The sequence below is a fragment of the Pituophis catenifer genome, unplaced genomic scaffold (genome assembly GCF_029215685.1).
Source record: "Pituophis catenifer annectens isolate HBS135680 unplaced genomic scaffold, rPitCat1.0.hap2 SCAF_1, whole genome shotgun sequence".
Lineage (NCBI taxonomy): Eukaryota > Metazoa > Chordata > Lepidosauria > Squamata > Colubridae > Pituophis > Pituophis catenifer.
The window spans coordinates 333,787,504-333,808,311 of NW_027256881.1; the positions used below are offsets into that span (position 1 = coordinate 333,787,504).

The 20,808-nt window shown below is 43.2% G+C and overlaps 1 protein-coding gene across 1 annotated transcript; it reads left to right on the forward strand.

Annotated features, from left to right (window-relative positions):
* Positions 1-252: 252 nt before the first annotated feature.
* CACTIN (cactin, spliceosome C complex subunit) lies at positions 253-18,524 on the forward strand. Its single transcript, XM_070943656.1, has 10 exons — positions 253-395; positions 2,208-2,697; positions 4,197-4,292; positions 6,081-6,226; positions 8,451-8,613; positions 10,618-10,732; positions 12,155-12,347; positions 13,268-13,405; positions 15,644-15,915; positions 17,476-18,524. Exons 1-10 carry the CDS (start codon positions 274-276, stop codon positions 17,964-17,966), a joined length of 2,226 nt encoding a protein of 741 aa, XP_070799757.1. The 5' UTR covers positions 253-273; the 3' UTR covers positions 17,967-18,524.
* Positions 18,525-20,808: the final 2,284 nt, after the last annotated feature.

Consider the following 20,808-nt stretch of genomic DNA (forward strand, 5'->3'; position numbering starts at 1 on the left):
GGAAGGTCCCTTCCAACTCTGTTAAATTGGCGTGATTGACAGCGAAAAGGAGGTACCTAACGCGCTGCCTCAACGGTTATTGGGGTTTTTTTTCTTCTCGCCACAGGGATCTGTTTTTCACATTCCCCGTTCCTCTCTAGAAAGAAAACAAGGAAAAATTACGGTCGAGCTCGATCGGGCATTGCGATGGGCACCTTTCATATCGCGACAAGAGAAAGGAAGGACCTCTTCGAGAAGTAGGAAGTACCCGTGGGAGCCAGGCCTCGAGTGGCCATGGGGTCCAGATCCAAATCCAGGTCCAGGTCTAGGGAACGGCGTCGGCGGAGAAGCCGGTCTAGGTCTGAAGAGCGAGAAAGTCGGGGGAGGAGGAGGAGAAGAAGAAATCGGGAAGGGAGGTGAGGCGAACGAATGCGGCTCCGAGATTTATGATCATAGAGTTCAGGATCATAGAGTTACTGGGTAGTTAGAAAGGCGTTAGGAATAAGCTCCTGCTGGATGCTTCTTCCCTAGAGTGGATGGCTTATATTTGGGGAGCTGGTCTCAAATGAGAGTTTACCAATGAGGGTTTAAAACCCTGTTTCCAAGCCCTGTTTCCCATCCTGTGAAATTTGGATAAGCAGCGGGGCAGTTTTTAAGGGGTAATGACTGGGGAGCAAGTCCCTCTGAGTACATAGAGATAGTATTAGAATAGAATAACAGAGTTGGAAGGGACCTTGAAGGTCATCTAGTCCAACCCCCTGCTTAGGCAGGAAACCCTACAACCACTTCAGACAAATGGTTATCCAACGTCGTCTTAAAATCTTCTAGTGTTGGAGCATTCAGCATGAGATAATTTTGAAAGCAGCGAAGTTTTCTGAAGTAGCGTCTGCTGCCTCCCATCCCCAGCACTCTTGGGAGTGACAATACAAAACTCCATATTTCATGGTAGACTTCCATAAGCTCTATCTTTAGGCCAGCGCTTTTCAACTTTGGCAAGTTTAAGATGTGCGGACTTCAACTCCCAGTATGCAGACTGGGGAATTCTGGGAGTTGAAGTCTTAAACTTGCCAAAGTTGAGAAACAACATGCTAGAGCTCAAAACCCAATTGTCTCAATAACAATAATAACAGTACACACTGTTGTTGCTGCTACACTATCCAGGTATGTGATTTTTTTTAGAAAGAGAAATAGAATGTAGAATGTAATACAATACTTAGCAATTCCAATTGGTACCAGCAACATTGTTAAGCAAAGCAGTGGCTAAATGAAACTGTGACTGTGATTAAGATCTTCCGCTTTTCTTTGACGGATACACAAAAGTTGAAAATGCAAGAATTGGTTGTAAAGTTAACTTTTTCATTGTAACTGTGGTTGCTACCTGAGATAGTTGCTAATTGAGGACAATCTGTATAACCAAGTTTTTTTCCCACTGAAATCTTACAGGGCATTTGTCTTCATTACACTCTATTAATAGAGCATAAAAGTCTGTTGCCTGAATTTGGTAACAAAAAGAGGAAAGGGAAATGGAAGCTTAATAAATTTAAAGCATATGCAGTTATACATATTGAGGATTATTTTCAGAATAATCTGATATGGGGAATATCAGGATTTCATGGACTCCCTTATTTCCCTATGACAAACAAAGAAAAGGCAGATAATCTGCTGAAATTCACACGTCACCTTAAGGGGGCATATGAAAAAGCCATGGAGATACTAGATTGAAAGGTATCAATATTTTCAGTTCAAATCACTTCAGTACAGACTTTGTCTGCTTTAGATGTGCTTAATTGTTTTACAGTGATAAATTCTGAGCCAGTTCAACAGAATTTTTCACAATTTGGGGTGGTGGGAGTAATGTATTGATAAATGCTGATTTAGCTGACCCAATTAGCTCCTTAAGATGAATGCAGAAATATAGATATATAGCAAGGGTGGGGAACATTTGAGTGCCAAGAGCTGCTCTTAACAGTTTTGAGGCTGACCAAGTGTATGTGGTTGCATCACAAAAGAGCAAAGACTAGTATGGGGGAGGATTTTGTTTTTGTTTTTTTAATTGTGACATGCCTATTATAAAACTTAGAATACAATTTTCCTCTTTTCCTACCACAAAACATTTTTGGTTTGCAATGGTTATGCTCAGAGGAGGCTGTAAGGACCACAGAGGCAGGTCTCAGAGGCCACTTGTTTCTGACCCATTTTAAACTAACACCAGAGCTTTTCTTTTTAAGCTCAGAGGAAGAGAACCAGAAATGGGGAAAGAAGAAAGAAAAAAGCAGGGACCAGCGTCACAAGAGACACAAGAGTCACTCTTCCCGTCACTGGGAACGGTCCCCCAACTCGGATTCCTCTTCAGAAAAAAGGGGCCATAAAAGTGAGAAGAAGGGGAAGAAGTACCGGAAGCGTTCTGAATCCAGGTCCTCTGTGTCTTCCATGACATCCCCTTCACCTTCCCGCTCACAGAGCTCCAAGGGTGACTTAGATGAGCAGCTAAGCCTCCAGGAACGCTTGAAATTGAAAGAAGACCAGAAAAACCAAAGAGAGTTGATGAAGGCTCTTGAAACCCCTGAAGAGAAACGGGCCCGACGTTTAGCCAAGAAGGAGGCCAAGGAACGAAAAAAACGGGAGAAGATGGGATGGGGAGAAGAGTATATGGGTTACACCAATACTGACAACCCTTTCGGAGACAACAACCTGCTAGGGGCTTTTATCTGGAGCAAGGTAAGTCCTGAATTCATGTCTACAATCGAAGACAGGTAGTAGAGGGTAACAGTGAAACTTCTCGAGAGAACCACCTATTTAAAGTGCACTTTCTCGCTCATAATCTAATCCAAACTTCAGGGTTGTTAGGAAAGCCGTGGAGTGAGAGGTGAAGATTAGACAGACAGATACACCAACCTCCTTCCTTGAGCAGTCTTCCTCAGCCTGATGCTCTTCCAAAGTGTTACATTTCAGTTCGCATAATCCATCAGATGTGCCCTATGGCTGTGATTGAAGAATGATAGAAGTTTAAATACAAAATATCTGCCAAACTTCCAAGCTGTGGAAGACTATCAAAAATCACACATACAATAAAACTTCAAATTATTATGGGAGTATTCCAGAAGAAATAGATGAAATTGGTTGCTGGGAACATGAAAAGGTTAGACTTACCCTGTTTCCCCCAAAATAAGACATCCCCTGATAATAAGCCTGATCGGGCTTTTGAGTGCATGGCAATAAGGCTAAGTGCTTATTTCAGGATTCAAAAAAATATAAGACGGGGTCTTATTTTCAGGGAAACACAGTAGACAGATGTGAAGTATATGTTTGGGGCAAATCTCAAGGCAATTATTTTACCCAGGTAGACTGGCTGCTCTTATCTGGTACAAAGAAGGTGTACATAATCTCAAAATGTTTATTCAAGTCCTTATGAAAATTACAGAGGGCAAATACTGCCTTTTAAAATAATATTCACTATAGTTTAACAGAGGTCCATGTAAACCACATCATTTAAAATGTTGTTTCTTACATTTCTCACTTCAGTAACATTAAACAATAACATCCAGGCACAAAGTTAATATTATAAGATTATTATTAGCTAAAATGCACACAGAGATCATGTTCGGTGTAGTGGTTAAGGCACCAGACTAGAAAACAGGAGGTGGAGAATTTTACTTCTATCTTATGCAGAGCTGGGTGACCTTGGGCCAGTCACTCTCTTTCAAAATCTTAGAAAACTGCAGGGATTAATCCAGGCAATCCTCAACATTAATCTGAAGGCACACACAAACAATGCATGCAGTGCCTAAACCAAGGGTCCTTTGTGCTCGCTGAGCTTGGTTGTTTTCTTGCAGATGTTTCATTACCCAAATTAGGTAACATCATCAGTGCTCAATATCTAAACCTTTATTTAACTGAGCTATAGGCATATGAGAAAGCCAGTTTGGTGTAGAGGTTAAAGGCTGGACTAGGAACCAAGAGACTGTGAATTTTACCTTAGCCACAAAGACTTTGGGCCAGTCTTGATCCCTCAGAACTCTGGGAAGAAGACGACATAATGTCCCAAAAAACTGCAGGGAGTCCTTGATGCTAGGTGCCAAGACTGGCCAAAAGCCCTCCTCCTCCACCACTACCACCTTTTAAAATGTTGTGGGCTATTGCAACTTAAGTGAAAATGTTTCTGGAAAAAAAATTATTTGGCTTTATTTAGGGTTTGGTGGGTTATATTTATTTTTTAGGCTTTGGAAAAAAAGGGAATTGGACACTTAGAGGAAAAAGAACTGAAAGATCGGAACAAGCGGATCCAAGAAGAAAATCGACTTGAATTGCAGAAGGTAAGGATCAAAATAAAATAGATGGAGAGAATCCTGTGAGTTTTGCATTGACCCAGAACCAGTTGTTTTAATTCCAAGACGTAAACTTGTAAAGTATGATGATGAACTGAGTCTAATGCTTGGACACAAAGTTATTCTTTGATATTTAAGATCATTCAGATAGCAGACCAGTTCTGAATTTAAGATACCCCATTTTCTAAGACATACATTTTCATACAAAATGGTCCAGGAGTGACATCCAAGAAAAAGTGTATATTCTTTTCTAATCAGATCAGTGTTTCTCTTATCTGACTTTTAGCCATTGCAGAGAATTCTGAGAGCTATTCTGATTGAGAAATGCTGAAACAGATAGGGACCTAGGGAACTGCAGATACTTCTCTATAAAAATTTCTATTAGGGAAAATTTTTAGCAACAGCAGAGAAATTCTGATTGCATGTTGTTGGATTGAACAGAAGCAGCTGTGTTGTACAGAATAAAACTAATATTTGTCAAACTCAACCTAAATGATCGATAACACCAATCCTTCCAGTATTTTCTTAGACTTTCCTAAAATGCCAGACGTTAAACTAGAGATATTGATCAGAAATTTTTCTGGGATGGGTCAGCATTTTTCACTTTGGGCAAATTGCAGTTTCAGAAAGGCAACTTAGACAAGAAAAACCAAAATACAGGTACAGATTACAATGGCAGTCCAAGGCTGTATTAACAGAGGGATAGAATCAAGATCATGAGAAGTGATATTACCGCTTTATAATGCCTTGGTAAGACCACACTTGCTGTGGGTGCTCTAACACTGGAGGCTTTTAAGAAGAGACTAGACAGCCATTTGTCTAAAATGATACAGGGTCTCCTGCTTGAGTAGGGGGACAGAGTAGAAGACCTCCAAGGTCCCTTCCAACTCTGTTATTCTGTAATTTCTTTGAATGTAGTCTTCGGACTTCACAGAGGGGCCTAGCCTTATTTTTTTTTCCATATCAATGCACTCTAAATATTTTCACAAACTGTGAGTAAAGGTAGTTTTCAACTTATGGCATAATTGAGCCCAACATTTATGTTGCTCGGTGAGACATTTGTTAAGTGAGTTTTGCCATATTTTCTGATTTCTTGCCACAGTTGTTAAGTGAATCACTGCAGTTAAGTTAGTAACACGTTTGTTAAGTGAATCTGGCTTCCCCATTGACTTGCCAGAAGGTCGCAAAAGGTGATCACATGACCCCGGGACACTGCAACCTTCATAACCATGAGCCAATGGCCAAGAATTTGAATTTTGATCACGTGACCACAGGGAGGATGCAATGGTCGTAAGTTTGAAAACTGTTATAAGTCACTTTTTTCAGTGCTGTTGTAACTGAACGGTCACTAAATGAACTGTTGTAAGTCGAAGACTATCTGTATTGCTAGGGGGGCTTGCTCATTTGCAGAACACATTTTTGTGGTTCCAGGTTTTTCAAAAAAACCCACATCTCTGCGTTGAACCTAGAATTTCATCCATGAATTCTGATGCTGAACTTTAGAAGTAGCATCTGCTACTGCACTGTTCTGTGCCTCTGGATCAGTGTTTCTCACTCAGGAGATCTTTCAGATATCTGGATTTCAATGTTGAAGTTGCACATCTTAAAGTTGCTGAGGTTGAGAATCACTGCTCTGGAGTGAGAAGGGAGTGTAGGGTCTCCTGCTTGGGTGGGGAAGTTGGACTAGATGACCTACCAGGTCCCTTCCAACTCTGTTAAACGAGTGCCAATGTGTTGTGTACCTCCGTTAACCGCTCCCTTCCCCACGTATACCAGGTGAAGCAGCTCCGCTTGGAGCGGGAGCGGGAAAAAGCCATGAGGGAGCAAGAGCTGGAGATGCTGCAGCGGGAGAAAGAGGCGGAGCATTTCAAGACGTGGGAGGAGCAAGAGGACAATTTCCATCTTCAGCAAGCCAAGCTACGGTAAACAGGGACAATGGATGGAACGTAGGTCTTCAGGGGAGGGAGCAATTAAGTTCCCAAATATAAAAGAATAATGAAACCATTTGTAGTCCACAGTATAATTCTCAGACCTGATTCTGCCAATATATTTCTTTGGAGTCCAAGGAAGGCAAAAACCTTCCAATATGATCAGATGAAGAACAGGGAAGAATTGATAGCCTAATGGTGAAACCATTTGGAATTTCTTGGGTTCTCCAACTGCTAGGATTTTTGGAAATAGCTTCCTTTTAGTCAAGAAGACTCCACAGTACTGGATTAGACGGGTCAGGAGCTTGACTTGAGCTTTCCATTATATTTTCCATCAAATCCAGCTTTGTAATCATGTTTACAAGCATAGGAACTCTTTGAAAGATCCATTGACTAATCTTACTGAGGACCTAGGTATTACATATACGGTATTACACTTAATCCTGAATTTACGACCTTAACGGAAACTGCCCATTATAGCAATAGCAATAACACTTAGACTTATATACCACTTCACAGTGCTTTACAGTCCCTCTCTAAGTGGTTTACAGAGTCAGCATATTGCCCTCAACAATCTGGGTCCTTGTTTTATCCACCTCGGAAGGATGGAAGTCTGAGTCAACCTTCAGCCTGGTGAGATTCGAACTGCCAAATTGCAGGCAGCCGACAGTCAGTAAATCCATAAGGATATAAAATGGATCACCCATGTGACCAACCTGATTTTAGGACCTTTTTTTGCGGCTGCTGTTTAATGACCACCACATTCATGAAGCAAACCCATTGTTTGCTATGGGCCAGTTTTGCTGAAAACAGGAAGTAAATGCTGATAGTTTGCAAAAATATTGTAAAATGTGATCATATGACTCTGGGTCACTCCAAACAGCAATAAATGCAGGCTGGTTGCTGAGCACCTGACATGTGGAGAGGGGTGGCTGTCAGTTGTAACTTCGATCAGTCGTTAAATGTCCGGTCATAAGTCGAGGACTACCTGTAGGTATATTATACAATAATATATAATTGTATTAGATAATATTTACTGTATTAGATATTCTGATACGTAGGCTATTTTGATCTCAGCATCAAAGATTGTCCCATCCTCTGATGTTGCACAAATTGGTAGCACTTAAGTGGCTTTTGCCAGCTTATGAGCCCCGGTGGCACAGTGGTTAGAATGCATTACTGCAGGCTACGACTGCTGTCTGCTGGCCGCCTGCAATTTGGCAGTTCAAATCTTACCAAGCTCAAGGTTGACTCAGCCTTCTATCCTTCTGAGGTGGGTAAAATGGGGACCCAAATTGTTGGGGGCAATTGACTGATTCGGTAAACCGCTTACAGAGGGCTGTTAAAGCACTATAAGTCTAAATGCTATTGCTATTATCATGATGTGTCTGGAAATAGAAAAATAAATGTTTAAATACTACCATTATGCCAGTTTTGCTTTGTGCAGCAGAAATGTGGACACCATTTGCTTAGGATCAGGAGGAAATGGAGGCTTTTGAGATGAGATCTTTCAGGACAATCCTGTCATCTCCTTAAGCGATTGATGATGGAATGAGGACCCTTGATAGGCAGATAGGCAGTTAACAGCCCATAGTTAAAAAATAAGAACCAGCAATCACGCCTTTGTTAGTTTGGACATGCCTGTAGGATGGATACAGCATGCCTGTTTAGGTGACTATAGAAACTGATGTCCATCTAAATGGAAAGTATTTTTTTTTTAAATATTCCCCCTCCCGCAATTCCTCAATCAGCCAAATAAACTGAAGCACAGGGTTACAGTTTAATGCCACAAATGCTGACATGAATGGCATATCTACTCAGGATAGAGAACTCTACAAGGGGTACCTTCAGCTCCATTAGGGATACCTTATAATTTGTGGTCTATTCCACCAGCACTGGAGAACCTGAAAGGGTGAATGAATCCTACCGTCTGCCTGCAGCAATAACTTTGAATAGTTGGAACCCAGGAATTATATTCAGATTTAAGACAGAAAGTTGCCTTTACCTTCAAGGGCATTTTGTCTCTTGCACCAAGGTTGTCTGCTCTGATCAGCAGTGTGTTTCTGGAGGGTAGCAAAGAAAATTCCTTTCTTTGGAGATGTCTGGGATCTAACCTTGGATACCCACCAGATGTAGAGCTATTGAACCCTTCCCAAAATCTTTATCCTGGGCTGCATTGCTCTTAACTTCTTTCCCCGGATACCCCTTTTTCTGGCAGCTCCAAAATCCGGATCCGAGACGGGCGAGCCAAGCCAATTGATCTCTTGGCAAAATACATCAGTGCTGAAGATGATGACTTGGCAGTGGAGATGCACGAACCTTACACATTTCTGAATGGACTCACTGTCTCCGACATGGAAGATCTACTAGAAGACATCCAGGTACACAGCCGATGGTGGCTGTCCTGTTCTCCCAGGAGGGAGAGAAGGGTCTTCCCGACCCTGATCTGAAGTTCGTCTAGCTCAGCCTTCCTCTACTTCAGTGTTTCTCAACCTTGGCCGCTGGACGATGTGTGGACTTCAACTCCCAGAATTCCCCAGCCAGCTCTGCTGGCTGGGGAATTCTGGGAGTTGAAGTCCACACAGCGGCCAAGGTTGAGAAACACTGCTCTGCTTGGTGGCTTGCAAATATATTAAGGCTCAGATGCCCAACCATCTAGAACAGGGGTGTCAAACGTGATTTCATTGAGGGCCACATCAGGGTTGTGTTTGACCTCAGGTGGGTCAGGGGGCCATGGCCAGCTCAATGTCACTCGTGTCGGGGGCTCCTGTGGTGGGCCGAGCGCTTTGCCAGTGAAAACGGGCTCCCGAGCTCCATTTTCAGCTGCAACAGCCTCCTGCAACCTTCTTCCAGCAAAAACAGAGCTCAGGAGCCCCCCGTGCTCCATTTTTGATAGCAGAGGGTTGCAGGAGGCCTTCGCAGCCGAAAATGGAGCTTGCAAATTTTCGTTGGCAGAAGCATTGCGGGCCGGTCCTTCGCTGTTTCCAGGGTGGCCCCTTGGGCCAGATCTAGGCATCCCATGGGCCAGATCCGGCCCACATGCCTTGAATTTGACACTCCTGATCTAGAAAATACAGGTAGTCCTCAACTTATGACCATAATGAAGCCTGCCTGTTATTGTTGTAAGTCATGACAGTTGTAAAGTGGGTCACCCATGTGACCAACATGATTGTACAACCTTTTTTGAAATGGTCATTCAGCAAATCCATTGTTCGCTATGAGTTGGTTTTGCTAAATACAGGAAATAGAGGCTGGCTTTCAGCAAAAATGTCATGTTGGCATGACCATAGAGTGCTGCAAACGGTCGTAAATGCAGACCAGTTGTTGAGTGGCTGATATAGTCAGATGATCACAGGGGTGTGGCCATTGGAACTTTGGAACCAGGTTTTCAAGGCCTTTGGGGTGGGGGTGGGGGCTGTCCTAAATTTGAATGCCATAGGTGGTCATAAATCGAGAATTACTTGTACCAGGCTGGAGGAGGCTGGGCTAGTTAACAATTGCAATTTAATGCAACCATATTGATTGATTGATTGATTGATTGAATGATTGGTTCGATTTATATGCCGCCCTTCTCCGGAGACTCAGGGCGGCTTACAATGCGTTAAGCAATAGCCTTCACACTTTTGTATATACCTGCTTAGTAGGGCTTTCGGCCCCCCCAAGCGGTGTTCTTTTTTATACAAAGTCAGCTTATTGCCCCCACAATCCGGTCCTCATTTTACCTACCTCGGAAGGATGGAAGGCTGAGTCAACCTTGAGCCTGGTGAGATTTGAACTCGCAGTAATTGCAGGCAGCTGGCTTTACTTTAACAGCACTTTAGCCACTGCGCCACCAAGGCTCCTTAACTTAACTTAACTTATAACTTAAACAACTTGTCTAGTCCAGATGATTATAAACAAAAGGAAAGAATAAATGCAAATTATTGTCAAGAAGCTATTTTGCTACAGTATTTTCTAGTTTCTTCTCTTTGTTTCTCTTTTTTCAAATTTAGTTTGCTTTCAAATACTAGGTGTGTCCCCCCCACCACCACCCATCCTCATTTTCTTCTTCCCATTTGGCAGGAGAAAAAAAATTAAGTAACTTTTGCAGATATGCCTACTGTCCCTGTTGTTATAACATCCATTCCTCCCTCAGTTCAAATTTCAAGAAGAGATAACAGTTGAAAACAAGCATTATATCTGTTGTGTTTTCTTTCTTTCTTTCGTTCTTTCTTTCTTTCTTTTTCTTTCTTTCTTTTGTTCTTTCATTCTCTTTCTTTCTTTCTTTCTTTCCTTCCTTCCTTCCCTCCCTCTCTCCCTCCTTCCTTCCTTCCTTCCTTCCTTCCTTCCTTCCTTCCTTCCTTCCTCCTTCCTTCCTCTTCTAATCTCTTTCCCTCTTGTTTCAGGTTTACATGGAGTTGGAGCAAGGGAAGAATGTGGATTTCTGGAGAGACATGACTATCATCACTGAAGATGAAATAGCCAAACTCCGGAAACTGGAGGCTTCTGGGAAAGGACCAGGTAGGGGCAGAAAGACAAAAATTAGGACTCCATTAATTCCATCCAAAAATAGTTCCCTACCTACCACTGGCTTTCAGCAAAATATGGTATTTTCCATTTTCTGAAAGCATTTGATATTACCCATTCCACTGAACTGTAGTTCCTCTTCATATTCTCATCAATACTTACTAATTTATTTATGTGTTTGTTTGTTTGTTTAATCAAATTTAGACACCACCCATCTCACTGTCCAAATAACTGGGCATTTTTACAGATAAAAGCCATAAAACCATATAAAAGGAATACAATTCAAAACAGAATTCAAAACAGAATTAATGTACTCCTCCCCAGGCCTGGCCACCTGGGGAATTTTACATTGACAACTAATTGCATTTCTGATACTTTTTTGGAAGGATCATACTTAGCAGATGTTGTTTCCGATGGAGATCAGGGTGATCATTCCTACAGCATACCTCTTTGATAGATCCCTATTTTGCTTCTGGAAAGCGTCTTCTTCCTCTTCTAGATTGGGCAGAGCATAGTAGATACCACCAATAGTGTGGCTTTTATTCGTTCCTCTATTTTGTTTTAACCAGGCACTCTTCTCATAATTACCAAGTTCATTTCCTTGAATAGCTGAGCAGACGTGGATATTTTAAAGTAGGGGCAATTCTTTCTTTTCTGTTACTTCTATTCCATTTGAACAATCAAAACGCACCCCTCATTCATTATATTCTGATTGGGTGAATCATCCTACTAGTGTTGAACTTTGGATCCTAGAATTCCCTGCCAGAGGATTCTAGGAATTGGAGCCCAGCACTGCTGTGGGCACTGAGCTGAAGAAGACTGCCTTAGAATTTAGGCAATTTTGCTGTGCTTGCTAGTTCCTTGAATAGACCTAGTGCAGTTAAAATGAGTATCTGATCACTCCATCCCCAAATATCCTTTCAAAATCTCATGTAAAAAAATATGTCCTGTCCTATTTATCTGAGATCGAGACAAACTCTTCCCAGCCACTGGAACCAATTGTCTCCATGTCCTCTTCTGGCCTACGGATTTAAGGAGTATCATCTTCCAATGCAGTGGTCGGCAACCTTAAACACTCAAAGAGCCATTTGGACCCATTTCCCACAGAAAAAAAAACACCGGGAGCCACAAAACACTTCCTGTGCCTGACTATTTCCTGAGCAGCCACAAAACTAGCATATGCAGTTGAATTAAACATTCTGTTTTCTTCTGAAACTTTTCTTGGATTTATCCATGGTTGGCCTACCGGGGGTTGAAAAGCTCAATAAATTGTCTGCCAATGGGTGTCACACATTAGCAGTTGTGACGCATATTTTGAGCAATGGAGCCTCAGCAGAGGAATGAAAGAGCCACATGCGGCTCCAGAGCCACGGGTTGCTGACCCCTGTTCCAATCGTTTATTTTTGTGTCTTGCAGGAGAGCGTCGTGAAGGGGTGAATGCCTCAGTTAGTTCTGATGTACAATCTGTCTTCAAGGGGAAGACCTACAACCAGTTGCAAGTGATCTACCAGGGAATCGAGGGCAAGATCCTGGCTGGGGGACCCAACTTGGACATTGGCTACTGGGAGAGCCTGCTCCAGCAGCTAAAGGCATACATGGCACGGGCCAGGTAAATATGCATGTATCTGATTTATATCCACCTCCATCCAGAGGGGGGACTCTGTGGTTTATACCATGTACTTTCCATTACCAATGAATCAAGACTTTCCCAAATGACTGGACCAAACCAGACTGACTAGCATCCTGGCTGTCTGGATTTGATGGAAATAATTGGCCTTACCAACTGATCTCAGAAAGCTAAGCCATATCAGACAGGGTTAGTGCTCCCTTTGGGGTCCACCATGAAATCAGATCTGTAATCTTGATGGGAAAATTGAGCACATGTCCCAAAAGAAAGCATTGGCCAACCCCATCCATGGAGCTACCAGGAAAACTGCATGGATTTATCCATGTTGTCTTCAGGAAAATAAATTTAGTTCAAAATAGACTTTTAATCCAGCTGGAAGGTGCGGGTTGGAGATGAAGAGGTACCTCTCAAGAATTAATAATTTACTAGGCTATTTTAGTGGGTTTGATATATTTTTTTGAAGCATTCATTGTATCGAAACAGCTACAAAAGAGCTCAACCAGATTGGGATTATAAATGTGGGGATGGAAAGGAGGAGAATGATGAAGATGACATTAGAAAGGGGCATATTGCCAAAGAATATCAAGGCATAATTTTAAGAGGGCTGTGCTGTCCCAATAATATGCCTATCACCTGAGCATCATTGGTGTATGGCCCTTATTTAGGAAGTTGGAATCAGACTGAATAGATTTCATGGAAGGAACATGAGCATCATTTCCACAGACAGACAAACAGTCTCTCTCTCTCTCTCTCTCTCTCTCTCTCTCTCTCTCTCTCTCTCTCTCTCTCTCTCTCTCCCTCCCTCCCTCTCCCTCTCCCTCCCTCCCTCCCTCCCTCTCTCTCAACACACACACACCTAGTCACAGGAACTAATTCTGTGTTCTATCCCTCCTGGCTCACAGGTTGCGAGAACGGCATCAGGACGTCCTGCGCCAGAAGCTGTACAAGCTCAAACAAGAACAAGGCGTGGAAAGTGAGCCCCTTTTCCCCATCATGAAAAAAGAATCGCCATCCCCAGAAACTGCCAGTAGCCGCCACAGGTACCTATGGTTGGGATGCTGTTACCTGCTTCCTTCATCCTTAACACTGAAGGTTTTCATCTCAGTGCATAAAGACTCAGGTGCTCTTTCTATTGATATGCATAGCTGCTCCTAGATGACATAAATAGCATTATCATTATCGGAGCAGCATTATCCTTCTTATGCAAGGAGAAGTCTTGCTGTTTTATATATTCGGTAGTACGTTGCTCAATCTGGGCTCCCTCCAAGATACACGGACTTCAGCTCCCAAATTCCTTGTGGCTATTACTGAGACTTCTGGAAGTTGAAGTCCATATATCTGGAGTTACCCAATTTGGGAAAAACTGCCCTTGTAAGTATGTTTTGGATTATATTTATTTGTTTGCTTATTAAATTCACATGCTGCCCATCTCACCATCCAAAGCGACCTTGGACGGCTTACAATACTAGTAAAAATAGAAATATAAAAACAATGTATACATATAAGAACAATTAAAGTTACAGGGATTAAATACAGACTTAGAAATTTATAAAAGTAGCTTACAGGTGGTCCTCGCTTAATGTTTATTGTTCAGTGACTCAACAGCGCTGAACAAAGAGGCTTATAACCAGCTATTGAAGTTGTGGCCACTGCAGCACCCCTGCAGTCATGGGAACAAAATTCAGGGTCCACATTTATGGCCACCTTTTGGCTGCCCACCTACCTATTGTGACCTGGCCGTGTCCACCACCATGTCCACAGCACTGTGTGCCACTGCTGTACTGTCCAGGGCCTTCTTTTGCACTGGGGCAGCTGGGGCTTCTCTGGTGTCCTGCCCAGAGCGTTTTCTCACAAAAGAAGCTTGGTGTGCAAAAGAAAGACCCTTCTAACCAGGGCCTCCTTTTACACACCGGCCTTCTTTCATGAAAGAAGGTTCTGACTGGGGCACAAGAGAAGCCCTTGTGCTGCACTGATACGAAAGGATAAGGCAGTGATGTGCGTGTGGCATTCAGTTCTGGGCAGTAGAGACAGCTGGCGACAGTGAGAAGCCAGAGGGCCAAAAGGACAGAGATTTCAGGAGAGAGGAATAGGCAGGTAGGGGGAATGTCAGGGTTCCAAGTAACACCCCCAACGAAAGAGGACTCCGAGGCTTGAATTTCCATAAAGTTCCATTTTATTGAAGATGTCATATTGGCACATCTGGGAAAACCCGAATCTGAAAGCTTCCAGGTTTTCCCTACCCAAAAGAAAGTTCAAGTCCCTGCCCAGCACCCACATGTCCATCACATGATCCAATCAGGCACCATCCAACACTGAAGATACCTCCCAGTCACCTCATCACAGCTGCAGGGCAAGATGGCCTTGACTCTCCTAGAAAAGAATGTTATTTTGACTATATATCACCCATACTCTACAATCCCCCCTCCTGATTTCCCACAGTAGAAAACGTGGCAGGCCTGAAGGCCCAAGTATAAAAGATGGCTTCCAGGTCTGACAGCGAGTTCAAGAGGAGGCTAAGCTAAAAGAATACATTTTTATCTTGATTGTAAAGCCATGATTGTTCCTTTTTAGAGAGGCAAAAGTTGGGTCTCAAAAGATTCATCATGATCTCATCGGAATATATGACCCGTTAGAGCAGGGGTGGGGAACGATGGCCCTTTTATGACTTGTGGACATGGAATTCTGACTCAGGAATTCTGGGAGTTGAAGTCCACAAGTCATAAAAGGCCCATCGTTCCCCACCCCTGTTTTAGAAGATTACATAAGCCAAAGTTAAAGAGACCTGGTTCTTTGCCTGAAATTGCTTACAGTTAAGAGTCTATGGAGATTCTCAGTCTCATCCAGGTCATGGTTGTCCCAAAGGTGCTTTTTTTCAAGAGGCAACTGGACTTTCTGGTTTTTCTTTGAAGACGTTTCGCTTCTCATCCAAGAAGTTTCTTCAGCGCTCAGAGCTGAAGAAGCTTCTTGGATGACAAGCGAAACATCTTCAAAGGAATTACAAAGGGTTTCCCAACCTTGGGAAGTTGAAGGGGAATAGACTGCAACTCCCAGAATTCTTAGCAATGGCTGTGCTGGCTATGGAATTCTAGGAATTGAAGTCCATACACCTAGAAATTGCCAACTGACTGAGTAAAGAGCTTGTTAACTGAAAGAGATTAAAAGCAAATGAAGGTTAGAACAATGGGTCAAGACAGAAAGATTTAGAGATCTTACGTCCCCGGTCGCTGCACTCTTTTTGCTAAAAAGGTGGGCTACCCTCTTCCCCGTCTTCTACCCAGGCTAGAGCCAGAGGAAATGGCCTCAGCACAGCCTGGTCCTTCCTCCGTGGAGCCTGGCAATGAACAGGAAGCTGAAGCCAAAGCCGAGGGAGACGGAGAAGCGGTGCTGATCGAGGAGGACCTGATTCAGCAGAGCCTGGATGACTATGATGCCGGCAAGTACAGCCCCCGGCTGCTCACCTCCCACGAGCTCCCCTTTGATGCCCACGTGGTGGACGCGGATGAGGATCTCCAGCGCCTCCAGCTCTCCCGGCAGCAGCTCCAGGTCACAGGTAAGGAATGGGAAGATGGCAGGAGACTTCACCTGGGTTTCATGACGGCAGTGTATGTAACACAGTCAATGTGCACATGGCTCTGTACCACAAAAAGAATTTTATGTTCTGAAATCCAATAAACCTGAGGAAAGAAGAAAGGAGAGGAATAAATCTCCAGTTTCCAAAATGACCAGCCAGCCTCTCCCCCACAGCCCCATTTGAAACATCCTCTTAATATCAAGTAATAAACTCCTGTCATTCGTCAGGCTGAGAATCCATTTTTGCTCTGCCTTTTAATCTCTCCTATTCAATTATCCATCTAGTCATTTTTCATAAGGAGTTTCCAACCCTAAATCTAGGTTGAGTTGGCTTTTTCAAAACTCTAAAGAGAAACCATTAGAGGTGAATAAGAGGTCAAAATGGGTTCCTGCATTCTTTAAAAAACGGTAAAAGTTCAAATTAGGCAACAATTAGAAATTAAAACAAATAATCCCTGAATCCAGAAGGAAGACAAATGAGTGCAGGTAGTCCTTGATTTACGACCATAATAAAGCCTGGAATTTCTGTCAAAAATCATGAAAATCATCAGTTGAGGCCCCATATGACCAAACTGATTTTATGATCTTTTTTCTGGTGATCGTTAAGTGAGAATGCATTCCTATGGGGGTTTTTTTTGCCAGAAAGGAGTTGAAAAGGACAGTTTCTGGTAAAAAAATAATAACTTGAATCACATGATTAAGGAATGCTGCAATCTGCCATAAAGGTAAGCCGGTTGCCAAGCACCTGAAATGCAGTCATTCTGCCACAGTTGGAACTCTGGAACTGGGTCATGAATACCTTTTAAGGAGACCATCATAACCTCAAATGGTTGCTAACCTACTGAGGCCTACCTGTATTCCATTGCTACCAGAATCCCAGGTGGAAAAATTATTAAAAAACATCTTGGTGGAGGCGGATGTTTATCTTAATTTGGAAGTAAATATGATGACAGAAAAATAGGCTGTACATTTTAAGGAGCCTCCTGCTGGTATTTACATGCCAGACTTTTAAATATTAAAAAAAATAAGGTAGACTTGGGCCATGATTTCGAGTTCCTGTCATAACTTGAATCTCTTCTCACCCTCCACATTTCAGGCTAATTGAAATCAAATCTTTAATTTTAAAAAACAAGACTGGAAACCAGCTTGATTAGAAATCTGTTTTAAACAGGCTATAAAATTGAACATATATATTGTAGTCTGCCAGTCCCCTCATCAAAACTGTACTTTATATTTTATTGATTGATTGATTAGATTTATGTGCTGCCCCTCTTATCTTGACAGGACATAATATGTTTATTGTGGTTGGGGTAGAAGTCCAAATCAATATAAAGTGTTTGCTATTTTACTGGTGGGATATAATTTGGGTGACAGCTCACTGCTGTAGAATCCCATAGCGAAGGTGTTTCCAGATGAATTTGGGCCTTCTCTTTCTCACCAGCCACAGGGGCTAAAAAATTGTAAAGATAAAACAGACATTCAAGCATATTGTGGCCAATTGTGCACCAGATCACATGCCAACCCCGGTGTTCTCCTACAGGTGATGCCAGCGAGAGTGCCGAGGATATTTTTTTCCGCCGCGCTAAAGAAGGGATGGGGGCTGATGAGGCCCAATTCAGCGTGGAAATGCCCTTGACCGGCAAGGCCTACCTGTGGGCTGACAAATACCGTCCCCGCAAACCACGTTTCTTCAACCGAGTGCACACCGGATTTGAGTGGAACAAGTACAACCAGACCCACTACGATTTTGACAACCCTCCGCCCAAGATTGTGCAGGGTTACAAGTTTAATATCTTCTACCCGGACCTGATCGATAAACGTTCCACCCCAGAATACTTTCTGGAAGCTTGCCCGGACAATAAGGACTTCGCCACCCTGCGCTTCCACGCCGGACCTCCTTACGAAGACATCGCCTTTAAGATTGTCAACCGAGAGTGGGAATACTCTCACCGGCATGGCTTCCGCTGCCAGTTTGCCAACGGCATCTTCCAGCTCTGGTTCCACTTCAAGCGCTACCGTTACCGGCGCTGAAGAGGTGAACAGAAGTGGGCTGATTTTATGAAGGGACAAACGTGGATATGTGCAGGCAACTGGTTCCTTGAACATGGACCAAAATGGTGGCTTTTAGTATGGGAACATCAGGTTGGACAGCGTTTCTAAAGTGTGCTAGAGCCACTACTTTCAGAAATCGTCTTTTTAAAAAAATGTTTCAGGACTGCCCTGATGTTCACCAGCCATTCAGCTGTGGGGAAATCGTCTCTTTGGCAGTAGATGGTGCTCTTTCCTCTGCTAGCCAGTGACATCTAAAACCAGTCAATTTAAAGTGTCTAATTGAGGTGGCTGATACCTTGATTGAGATGATCCTTGTTTTTTAGAATGTATACATTTGGGAGGGTGGGAGAAAGTATCCAACTACGATAAAGATTTTGGATACATGCTGCTTGTTTGGTATACTTTACCCCAGTATGGGAGAACATAAGTTACAGGTAGTCCATCACTTACGACTATAATTGAGCCCAAAATTTCCATTTCTAAGCAAGGCAGTTGTTAAGTAAGTTTTGCTCCGTGTTACAACCTTCCTTGCCGCAGTTATTAAGTGAATTATGCCGCAGTTGTTAAGCTAGTAACACAGTTATTAAATGCACCTGACTTCCCCATTGATTTTGCTTGTCAGAAGGTCGCAAAAGGCCCCCTGGGATGCTGCAATTGTCATAAATACATGCCAGTTGCCAAGCATCCAGATTTCGAACACACGGTCATGAGGATACTACAACAATCGTTAAGTGTACAAAATGGTCGTAAGTAACTTTTTTCAGTGCTGTTGTAACTTCAAACGGTTGCTAAACAAAAGGTTGTAAATCGAGGATTGCCTGTGATTGGATCCATTCTCATTCTACCATAGCAGGGGGTAATACAGGTGGTCCTTGACTTACAACCACCATTGAGACTAGAGCGTCTGTTGCTAAGCAAAGCAGTTTTTAAGTGAGTTGGGCCTGATTTTACAACTCATTTTGCCATGGTGGTTAAGTGAATCACTGCCTTTAAATGAATCACACGATTGTTATGTGAATCCAGGTTGTCAGAAGCTAGCTGGCAAGTTTGCAAATGGTTTTTTGGACATTTGCGGTTTTCCGGAACACTGACACATAGGATACTGCAATCATCATAAATACATGCCAGCTAGCAAGCACCAAAATTTTGATCGCAAGAAGGTGGGGATGTTGCAATGGTTGTAATTGCGAGGATGGATTCAGGGGTGGGTTCTAAAAATTTTTACTATCGGTTCTGTGGTTGTGGCTCATTTTGTGGGCGTGGCTTGATGGTCATGTGACAATTCTTTAGGATTTAGCAGAGGTACTGGTCTACCAGGCTTTTAACTGCTTGCAGAGCTGTACTGGTCTACCCATTTATTTTTGCAGGCACTGGTCTACCCATTTATTTTTGCAGGCACTGGTCTACTCATTTGTTTTTGGAGGCACCGGTCTACCACTACACTGCCTTTTAACACTGATCAGCTGTAGGGCGGCCCTTTGAAGCCCTGCGGCAAGAGTTTAAACAGTTTTTTTCCTTCTAGCCGATCAGCTGGGACTCAGGAGGCAGCAATAGATTGGGAGTGGGGCCAAATAAAAGGTAAGAATAATGCGGGGGCGGGCGGGGGGGCCAGAACCGGTTCGGTGATGTCATATCGTCACTGCTACCGGCCTGGTGGAACCGGGCCGAACTGGGAGGAACCCACCACTGGATGGATTGATTGTAAGTGACTTTTATTCAGTGCCATTGTACATTCAGAAAGTTGCTGAACAAATAGTTATAAGTCAAGGACTATCTGTGTAGAACTTAGTTTCATAAATAGATTTGGTGAGTTCTTAAAGACATGGCAGACTGGACTGCATCTATTTTTGGTTCCACTAGTACGATGACCAGTTTGTAAAGCATTCAAACTACGGCAAGAATGTTCGAACAAGCAGAACACACTTCCTCAAAGCATTTAAAGCAGCCACAACTTCTGGAAAGTTTGGCACTGATCTGTCCCCGTACCCACACACACACCCACACAGCCAGTCGAGGGTTAAGGAAACACTTTGGAACGCACCCAGGTCTTATCTCCGACTTGGCAGCGATAGACACACCGTCTGCCAAGGGTCTTTATTTTCACAAACAGACAGATAAGATACGAACGTTCAAGAAAGTCCAAACAGAAATAATATTCCTCCCAGCAGTTCCGGACGAGGCTTTAGTGACTCCAAGGTTTTGCTTTGTTCGTCACAAGGATCCTTTGACCACTACCCTCTATTATATAGTCTCTGGGGTGTGGTCCAGTGACTCAGTTCTAATCCCTAGCACGCTTCCCAAGCTGCTGCAAACGTTTATCACGCCTTCGGAGGCGTGCGTCCAGGAATGATGTTTCATTATCACTTTGACTCGAATCAGCTGTTTCCTCTCCCTCAGCCGGCACTTGAAACAATGCCAGAGGGGAGGGGCCTGGAGAGGGAGGCCTGGCTGACTCCTCTTCCTCATGCTCGGAGCTTTCTTCCTCCGATGGGACAGGCTCAGAGGGCGGGGCCACAACAGGCACATTGTTCTAAAGACCATCGCTAGCTGTCTTACGTTGTGCATATGTAGACAACGCTTCCACCAACTCCACTAGCAAGCAACGATACTGCAATTATGCTTCACACACTTTCACAGATAACCTTTCTAGACAATTGCATCCACCTTTTCAGAGGAGATGGCTTCTTTAATCAGTGGTGAAATCTAAAATTTGTTACTACCGGTTCTGTGGGCGTGGCTTGGGGAGGTAATGTGACTGGGTGGGCGCGGCCAATTTTTTTATTTTTTTTTTTTACTTTTAAAACGATTTTTTCTACAACCT